Below are 10,566 nucleotides of genomic sequence, written 5' to 3'. Positions count from 1 at the left end.
CATGTTCAAACAGACACACCTATCTCTGCCCAAATGGAATGAAAACTAACAATATATTGTCAGGAGTAATTAAATCCCATCAGAGAATGACAGTTTTTGCAAAAGTGCTACTTAGATGTTTGTTGTTATGTAAAGATATATATATATATATATAAGAATTCAATTTAAATCATCCCCTATTTACTGTTGCAGTATGTCACTCAAACCTTTTTTTTACCAGCTTGTTCTTTTTCTCTTCATCAACACAAATGTGTACCGAAACACTATTGCTCTTGATGAGCAGTAATGGACACAATCTTGACTTCTTTTTTTGTTTGTTTGTTTTATAATGTTTTTTCTTCCAGTATCTGTGGCTACATGGTCAAGTTTTCACTTGAAACTATCTTTAAAGGTCGTGCTCTCTTCTTCAGTGACGCTTTCCAGGTTTGCGTGTCTGTGTGTGCATGCCATGTGCAACACATGACTGCCGAGCATATTTATATGATGCAATGTGACGGTGTGACATAATGACAGCGGCAGAGAGGGACAGCGGTAACACTTATGTAACAGCAGCATCCTTTTACTGTTTTAAACTCGTGTCACCGCTCTGTCACGCATACGGTTTCTTACTATTGACATGGTCCCTTGCACTGTGGATACGCATGTGTCTGGGCACCAACATGTCAAGTGCATATTGTCTAAGTTTTAATGAACAGTATTCTAATTTTGTGGAGTGAAGAATGTCAGAGGTGTGGATGGATTTTCACATAAATCCCACATTCTTTTACTCAGAGCATGTGAAGAAAATGTTATAAGATGATATTCAAAACCTACCCAGAACACAAGATTTAGAGGAAACTTTGGAGGAGCATTACGTATTTGCATGCAGAATATTGAATTGTATCAAGACAAAATGATTCTGCTGGGTCGTGATGTATTTGTACTAAAAAGTTTACAACAGAAGCACAAAAACTAGTTCCAAAGTGCACAAAAACTAACAAATAAATGCATCAATGCCGTTTCATGTGTTTGCATAACAAAACACAAAAACGCAGCATCTCTGAGCTCCATAAATTGGGTCGTATGTATCTTGCACCTCACCCTTTACATTCAGCTTTATGGGAGTTTTCACAGCCGTCTGCCCAGAGGTGCAGTCCACTGCTCCAAAGTGTTTATTCACCACAGGCATTAAATATAACTGTCAATTAGGAGTGGAAGTCAGGGCTCCTAATGGCCTTGTTTGGACTGTCGTGTGGACAAGCATTAGCGTCTCTCAGTCTGAGAGAAAGTGTGTGTGCGGTAGTGTATGGACTTGTACGTATGTGTATGTTTTATGTGTGTGTGTGTGTTAGTGTGTGTGTGTGTGTGTGTGTCTGCGTCATTCCTGCACAGGCCTCGCTCCCCTTGATCATCCGGAGCAGTGAACATTTCACCTGACACCTTTACGAGAGGACAGGACCCCGGACTCATTTTTAAAGCTCCCCATTCACTTTGATGTGTGTTATTAAACACAACTGTACCTGATTTGTACGCCACTCTCTTTGGTCTCTCCGTCTCCCCCCTGAATATTAGTACTACTTACGGCTAAGTCTGAACATCAGCGGTATTTATGGTCGGGTCTTAATGGGTGGGTTCGCCATGAAAAGGTATAAGAGCATCAGAAAAGGGTAGAATTAATGGAAGGTTCAATCAAAGGGTAGTGATCTTTTATTTTAATGTCGTTTTTTCTCACTTTTATTTAATGCAATCTGCAAATATGCTGAGGAAAATAACTGAAATTGTTGCATTGGTTTGAAAGAAAGTCTATTGATGTTAATTTTTACACCTTTGAATTTGAACTGTATGCTCTGATTGACCTATGAGACACATATTACTGTCTAGATTAAAGAAAAAAGAAGAACAAATGATGCTGGTTTGTGTCTGCACAAGTCCAAGTCACACACACCGTCAAAAAACATGCAAGTTTGGTCTTCGCATCTGTAGCTACTTCATCCAATTCCTAATAGTCTTACTTAAAATCCCATCAAACTAACTACTGCTGTTTGCGAGACACAATAAAGCCTCTACGGCTGCAATAAAACTTTAGCTTCAGCAGGTGTGCATCAGAGATTAATGTCTGAAGCATTTTGGAGGAGAAAGGGTTGATGGGAGGATAAAGGATACAAAGAGCTCATGAATTATCTGCATATACGAGCTGCTTATTTGATCAGCGATAAGGGGAATGAGTCCACTTGCTCTCTAGACTACGCTCACATGAAGCCTACGAGTCCTGCGATACCATCAGTTTAGTTTTCAATGACAACTAGTCCTTAGTGTGAAACACACCCTCGTTGGTATGATAGGATTATGTCTGTGTTTGATGTGCAATGTGTGGAATTAAATAATATCTAGATAAGTTTAAATTGTTTCCTCGTGCTGAAACGTGGGCTTAGTTGTCTTGGCGGTACAGTAAATTGTGTGTTTTGCCCTTCAGGATCAATATCTGGGCTGTGTCAAGGGCACCCCGGTTTCTTCTGCTAATAGTTTAATGAATGTGAGCCAAAAGAGCAGGTTCTTCAAAGGGGATGGAAATTCCTCTGCACAATTGCGACTAATTGTGGCATAAATTCTCAATGGTTTCATAACGGGCTTCACAGCTTGAGGTTTATCATGTGCAATGGCCGCCTTGTTCCCATTTTCACCTGCCGTTGCTCTCAATCAAACAAAGAGGTGGGGTGGAAGTTTCTTTTCATGTGTTCAAAGGTGACCGGTTGCCGAGCAATTTTTTTTTTTCTTTCTTTCTTTCTTTTTTTTTTTTTAACGGAAACAATAACTCTCTTTATTGAGAACAAATGTTGACATTTGAAGGGAGCAGCAGCAGGTGAGAGAAAGAGAGAGAGAGCGAGTAAGAGGCAGCAGGGCCCCTGTGTGCTTTGGAGACTGCCTCTGGTGCTATTTGACAACACTGCCGAGTCCCTAGGGGAACCCACCTGAGAATAAAGCATGCATTTCAATAAATCAGCTCCTAATGAAAGCGTTTGGGCAGAGGAAGAAGAAGCTGGCCAGGGGCTATAACGTCCATGACTTCCATATAGGTGGCTGCCAGCGAGGCAAAGGAAAATGATAATAAGGGAGGTAGAAAAAGAAAAAGGTAGTGATGATCTAAAGGAGAACAACACTGAATTTAAACAAAAATCACCAATGCTTTAAAAAAAAAAAAACTCATCACATTATATATATTTTTTTAACCTTAAACCAAAAGACACTTTGACAGTGTTCCTAACAGTGTGACACTATTCACTATAAATGTATGTCAAAAAGACTTAAGTCAGCCAAAAAAAAAAAAAGGTGGGTTAACTGAGTTTAGGTGGGTTTACCCTGGTGGCAGCTAAATATTACGTCCTTGGATTGGGGTGGGGTTGGGGTGGAGGGGGTGGAGGGGTCCCATGACATTTGGACAACACTCCAGCTCAAATTCAACTGGAAATTGAAGGATTAGCTTTTAGTCTGGCTGGGAGCGATGATGGAGGCCTCTTCTTGGAGGATGGGGGGGATATTATTATATATTTGATCTGGAGTATTTCACACTCTGGGTCACAACTGAGTGGCACAATGTTGGAATTCTTTTTTTTTAAATGCTAAAAATAGAATAAAAATTCAGAATTAATGTCAAAATCACGTGTAAAATGTATAATAATAATAATAATAATAATAATAATAATAATAATAATAATAATAATAATTTATTTTAGACATTTGCTTTTTTCCCCCCTAAATTGTTTAATTAGCTGTGTCCTATAATAACCAAGCCATGATGAAAAGCAGAGGAAAGCCTGTCCGATTAGGGCCCATCACACAGCCCATTGGAGCTGGCAGATGCTTAGATAGACTTTTATGGATTGCTCAATGCCGTGCCGTAATGAAGCAGGCAGGGCTGACCCATCCTGAACCAGGCAGGAAAGAAAAAAAAAAAAAAAAAAAAAGCTCCAGGGACGGCCCCGCTGGGAGCCCATAATGCCCGATGCGTCCCACGGCTGTATTAATCACATTGAAAAATAAATGTGTGGCGGAGGGTAGAGATGGAGGGGAGAAAAAAAAAAAAAGAGGGGGGGAGAAAAATGAAATAAGTATGTCGTTTATCCCCATCAAGGTCGTGAATATGTGACCGAGGAGAGATTCCCTGAGCAGAATGAGGCCCTAAAAGAAAGTGATTGTCCATTTAGAAAGAATGGATTGTGCAATCTGTGAAAACTCATAATGTTTATGAAACGTGAGATTCATCAAGCATTTCCCATCTGCGTTTGACTGACAAAATAAAAGCACAATGAGCAGAGAGAATTAAAAAAAAGAAAAACGCCTGAGTGTTAAATACAAATTTGTCATGAATAAAAGAATGACTCCCCAAGATTTATGTAATAGTTGGGAAAACAGTTTAATATTTTCTCATTTGAATAATGGATATAATACCCCCGCCAGTATATCTTTACCAGCGCGTTTTGATTTTTATTTACATTCAAAGATATAAATTAGTAAAAGTACTCCTGATAACAAGATTGTGTAGCTTTTTTTTTTGTTCCCCCCCAAATGCGTCTCAAATAAAAACCGTCCATAATATATATATTTATATATATGTATATATATTTACAAAACAAGCAGACGATGTCAGTTTCCCATTTTTTTTTGCAATACAACTTGCATAAATTATAGGCATCGTGTCGCCATCATTTAAAAAAATAAATATCAAATGTAGGCTATTCCACTTTGAAGTCCTCAAGTTCTCTTCAGTTCGGTCCACTTTACGTCCCAAAGACACCTCCGTTTACAAATGGTTTATCAGGCCAAAAAAAAGAAAAATGTTGTTTGTTTTCCACACGTAAATATATACTGAAATAATATACCGTGGCAAATAAGCAAACTAGAGGAACCTGAGAAATAACATGTAAAATCACATATAATGGGAGATTTGTTTCAAACCAGCACATGGAAGAAAAAAAAATGATGATCCATAATGCATCAAAGGAAAAAAAAAAGTCAGCTGAAACGATACAGTCATAATAATAATAATAATAATGTGACAGACGTGTGCTGTGGAGACCGTCTCAGTCTGAGGAAAGCGGTAGCAGCGTTCATTCCCGACTACATGGTGGCACTAGATCCAGTTTGGGAGTGAAAAAAAAAAAGAAAGGTTGTGAGGGGGGGGTTAAAACGTGAGGCTAAAAAGGTGGTGTCCTTTCTCCTTTTATAATCAAAGCAATTGTGACACCTACCTGCAGACCATGGAAATAAAAATTTTAAAAAATAAATAAAAAGTAAAAAGGATCACAAATGGTCAATTCCATCCACAACCCCAGAAAACACAAAGGTTGTCAAGGCTGGCTCTAACCAAAAAAAAAAAAAAAAAAAGCTGTGCTGCAAGTGCTTATTAAAAATCCCCACTGCTGCTAAAGAAAAAAAAAAAAAGGCTCTCCGGCGGCAGGGAGGGAAAGCTTCAAACGTGCGCAAGGACAGTAACCACACCAACCACCTAGAAGTGACATTTGAGGATGTGAAGTTGCGCGATGACTGCACAGAGCAAACTCACTAATTTGTTTGCTTTTGGCTGACCCTGTGTAATTATAATTATCCGAAGCTGGGAGAAGATAAGGTCTGGTGAAGGGGGGGGGGGCACTCACACACACACACACCCACACACATACACACACTCTCTCACACACACACGCAGAGGAAACAGTAAAAATTGGATTCCTGCTCAAAGCTATGGCAACATTTCTCTGCTTATTGGATTCACAGGCTGCCACTGTGTGTGTGTGTGTGTGTGTATGTGTGTGTGTGTGTGTGTGTGTGTGCAGGCAGATCTGAGGCCTGCCCTTCATATTCTTATTTTAACGTCTATCTGTACATGTGCTCGTTTGTTTGCAGTTGGCTCGTCGTCTTACATCCTCGCTGCTTTCTAAGGCAAACTTGTTGCAAATTAAAATCCCGTCGCCTGATTCTGAATGATCCCACGAGATCCAGAAAGACAAAAAAAAGAAAAAGAAAATGCATATAGTTTTTAAAAAATGGACAATTAAAAACTGACCCCCCTCCAGAAAGTTATGAAAACCACTGCAGTGAAAACGAATTATAGGCCATAGTGCGCGTTCATTTGCTCAGACGGTGCTGTAAAAAAATGTCCACCTTATGAAGTCATTTAGTCTCATATTCAGTCCTAAAATCGTATTTCTCTTTAAACGAGTGAAAATCTGTCAACAGTGTCAGATAAAGTCACTTGTTTCTTAGGCAAAGAGAATAAAGGCTTCATTTAGTCACTTGGCTCCCATGGGGTCACCACAGTGACACATGGAAGTGACACAAAGAAAACCAGTTGATTTGCAGTGGAAACAAGTGAACTCATTTTACTTCCACCATGGAGCGATTTCCTCCCCCTTTCCAGTGTTTTAAATTAAAATACAATTCCAAGATTCAACACTAGATTAAATACGTTTTTTTTTCTCTCTCTCAGAAGCTATCACCATCATGTTTTGAACACTTTTACGCACCGCGTCATTACGTACCTTTCTTTGATTCTAAATTTGCAGGTCTGAAATGCTGCTGTTGCTCGACAACAACAATCTGGTTTGGGTTATTTTTAACGAGCGGAGAGTCTGGCCTGTGTTTGGGGTTTGTGCTGGCCTCCAGAGCCTGGTGAGAGGAGCTCAGACCCTCGTTTGCAGCAGCAGCAGCGGCGGCGGCGGCGGCTGCAGCCAGACTCACTCCGGATGAATTAGTGTAGCGCAGGATCCCTTGACCCTGCAGGGGGCTGAAGTTGCCATAGTTTGTGTAATTGCTATAAAAGGGAGACGTGTAATAAATAGGTCTTCCAAGGATGGAGGGGGCCGGGTAGAGGGAGGGGGAGCTGGCAGCCGGGGAGGTTGTGGAAGGCGTTGGGGGAGTGAGGAGCCCACCGCTGGAGGAGGAGGAGGAGGAGGAGGAGGGGCAATTCGGTTGCCCGGGCTGCCCCAGTTGCTGATGTTGCTGCTTTTGGTCCGAGGTAGCAATCTCCGCCAGCGACCACAGTTTGGGTTTGACCGCAGGGTTCTGAGGCCTGCTGTCCAGGCATGAGGGCGATTTGTTGGTGCTCATATTGTTGCCGAGGCTCCGGGCCAAATCCTCGCGCTGGCTGTGGAGGTGGTGCAGGTGATGGAGGTGTTGGTGGTGGTGGTGGTGATGGTGGTGGCTGAGGACCGGGGCTTCTACTCCCGTGAGAGGCGACGACGTGACGGGTTTGGGCGACAGCTGAGCCCGCTGCTCGCGGTCCTGGTCCTCGGCGTCCTCGTCGCATTTGTCTCCGGCCTGGTCGGAGCCCAGCTCGCCCACGCAGCTGACCTTCTCCCCGTCTGACTCCGCCGAGCAGGAGTGGTCCGTCAGGGTGTCCACGTGCAAGCTGATACCTGAGAGTGAGGGGAGACAAAATGAGAAAGAAGGTGAAAAATGTGCAGTTACAGAAAAATCATACAGAAGAAGAAAACACTTTAAATGCTTGTAGCAATTAAAAGTCTAATAAATTGTCTGAAACTCATTTGTGCATATTCAAATCAAACAGTGAGGCTTTACAACAAACCAGTTTTGAATAAGTGAGATTATTTTTTCTCATTTTAAAACGTAGGCTACAATTAAAAGCCTATTTCTATACGACAATAATTATGCTTTTACATAATCATAGCAAAATGTCATCATGGGAATAACATTAATAGTCTGGTTTTATTGAGGCCTCTCGTGGTGAGTGCTGTGTTCTGCCACTGACCTGCCATTAATCATGTTCAAGAAAATAAAAATGCCCCTCCTAACAGGTCATTTAGTGCAGTGTTGAGTCTTGGAACCACGTTTTCATTAAAAATTTATATCAATCAACAGTACAGTGCATTAAACCGGATCTCTTGCATAAAAGGCAAGAAAAAAAATACAGTCCAATCCTATGATTTGATTTGGGAATTAGTGTCACAGTTTAATTATTCAATCGTCTTGATATTTTCATTTAAACTCTCATTGCACTAAATAACTTCAGCAGTAAATAATATTTTTTTAAAAAGGAGCATCTATCCACCGTCCCTCCCCCCCACCTCCATCCTCCCCTGACTTGTTAAATTGATCAGTGGCCCGGTCACCAGATTATATCCCACCTTCATCCTCCGCTGAAGCCTCGCTGTTATCCAGGGTTTTTTCGGAGCGCTCCACCTCCTTCCTCTCCCCGTCCCCGTCCTCATCGTCCTCGTCCTCGCTCTTATTCCTGGGCGCCCATGTCATCTTGTTCTCCTTCTTGAGCCTCCTCCTGGCGTTGGCGAACCATGTGGAGACCTGCGTCAGGGTCATTTTGGTGATGATGGCCAGCATGATCTTCTCTCCCTTGGTCGGGTACGGGTTCTTCCTGTGCTCCTGCAGCCAGGCCTTGAGCGTGGCCGTGGCGTCCCTGGTGGCATTTTTGCGGTAAGCCGGGTCGTTGAGCTGGTAGGGGTACCCCGGACTACCGTACGGGTGGTAACTTAATGCCCCGGCCATGCCCGTCGTGTGCGCGTCATATGGAGAGGACTGGAGGAAAGTTGTAAAAAATATAAAATAAATAAAAGTCACGACTCTGTCATGTGTTTTCTTCTGCTGAGTTAGGATTCCAGCTTTTTGAAAGTGCATTCAAAATAAGAAAACAACTCCACAAATGAAAATACATTAAAACAACACCATAATTGCTTTAAATTATTATTATTTTAAAGTTTAATTCTGCAGTGCAGTTTTGGAACAAGTGAAAAATGACTGGAAGATGGTTGAAATGAAAAGATTTAATCCTCTTTTTTGGGGGGAGTAAAATATATAAAATGTAATTTAAACATCCTGGGCATGATTAATGGCCTGCATTGCACAGTTAAAAACAAACACAGCATTAATATTTCATATACTTTTAGCGTCGATCATTTGTCACGGTTTAAAAAAAACAAAACACTAATTGTAAGTAGGGATGGTAAACACACGGTGCGTAAAAGCAGGCCGCAGAAAGCCACCAACTAATGGTTAACTAATGGTTAAGATCTTTATCGGATTAACTAATAACACAGCACCTGTTAATGTAGCAGTTGAGATAACAAAAAGGAAATTTTAATTTTCTATAATCACCCATTAACTCGCTCATTTTCTTTCAGTGGCTGCTTTTATTTTTATTTTTATTTTTGTGATGGTTTTTGTTTTGTTGTGGCAGCCTCAGTGTGTTAACATATCTCCTCTTTGCAGCATTACAAATCCCATTAGCAAATCACTTGATATGCACCTTTCCCTAAAACGCTTGAAGTGCCCTGTGACATTAGCATCGCGAGTCATGCTTTTCATGTTTAAAATTCAGTTTATTCAAGTGAGAATAAAGTCTGCGACTCCATCCATCCCCTGGTGGTTTTAATGACGGCACGGAGAAGAAAGACTTACAGCTTATGTTCTATTAATTTCATATGATACATAAAATTCACCGCTTAGAAGCTAAATGTTCTAATAGAAATCTTCAGCGCTCAGTTTTACGCAATTAGCTGCGCAGCGAGTGTTAAGCGGTGGTCAAGCCAGAACAATCTGCAGCTCATGCTTTTAAAAAAATCCCATTTAAGCCAACGGAGTCAATGATTTAATAGTAAGGAGCCCTTCGAGGAGGCCAGTAGATGCAGGAATTAATGAAAAAGTTCCGCAAGCACTTAAAAACAACACAACAAAAACAGTGCAAAGCGATTTAATCGCGCACTGTGTCTGTGGCTGCAGACGTTCAAACGGCCACACAGAGACGTTTTCATGCAGAAACACACACATGGGATGTATATTTATTTTACCATGTAGGATGGGAATCCCGCAGTTGGATCCGCGGAGTATGACAGTGGACTGGAGAAGCCTGCGCCGGCCGAGGCGGAGAAGGCAGCCGAGCCAGGGTAAGGGCTGAAGGCTGAGCCAGAGGACGACCTCGCCAAGTCTTCATTCCGCGGGGCAGCCAGAGCCGATGCCCCGTAAGCCGGACACGAATAAAGAGCCAGAGAGCCTGGGGGCTGATAGAGGTAACCCTGAGGATAGGACATTGGTGAGCCCCGCGATAGGTCGCCGATTCCAAAAAAGGGAGGAAAGAACGCACAGGGCGTCGGACAACAGCGGCCAAAATAATCAACAATCAGCTCAATAATCAGCCGTGCAAACAGTCATCAGACAGTGAAAATTAAAAAAAAAAAAAAAAAAAAAGAGGCCTCCCTCCACAGCCCCCTTACTGTGAAAAAAACCCCCGAAAGATCTGTTAAAGTGCCCACATAGAGGCAATGTGGCATGCGTCTTGATCCCCTAGCGTCCGATGTTTTTAGTACGCAGCACTATGAAGTGAGGAGTTAGGAGGGAAGGAGCCAGTGGAGTTTCAGACACACAGAGCATTGGGGGAAACTGGAGCTGTCACTCCGGCTCATCTGAATATCCCATCCCCGCCCCCTTTCTGCCTGATAGAAATGGAGCCTCGGAACAAAACCAAGACTCCACACTGCAAAAAGAAAAAAGAAAAAAGTGGCTTCCTCTTGAGAAGAGACGCGTGGTTTGGTTTGGGGTTTTTAAAACTTATTTTACCTTAATTAA

The 10,566-nt window shown here is 41.9% G+C and overlaps 1 protein-coding gene across 1 annotated transcript; it reads right to left on the bottom strand.

Annotated features, from left to right (window-relative positions):
• Positions 1-4,371: 4,371 nt before the first annotated feature.
• On the bottom strand, positions 4,372-10,261 carry irx2a (iroquois homeobox 2a). Its single transcript, XM_008293886.1, has 3 exons — positions 9,792-10,261; positions 8,118-8,523; positions 4,372-7,388 (listed from the first exon to the last, which is right to left on the bottom strand). The coding sequence occupies exons 1-3, from the start codon at positions 10,029-10,031 to the stop codon at positions 6,505-6,507; spliced, it is 1,530 nt and encodes a 509-aa protein (XP_008292108.1). The 5' UTR covers positions 10,032-10,261; the 3' UTR covers positions 4,372-6,504.
• Between the last annotated feature and the right edge of the window lie 305 nt (positions 10,262-10,566).

The sequence above is a fragment of the Stegastes partitus genome, unplaced genomic scaffold (assembly GCF_000690725.1).
Source record: "Stegastes partitus isolate 25-593 unplaced genomic scaffold, Stegastes_partitus-1.0.2 Scaffold919, whole genome shotgun sequence".
Lineage (NCBI taxonomy): Eukaryota > Metazoa > Chordata > Actinopteri > Pomacentridae > Stegastes > Stegastes partitus.
Note: the sequence above shows the minus strand (reverse complement) of the source record. Positions and strands in the feature narration are given on the sequence as shown.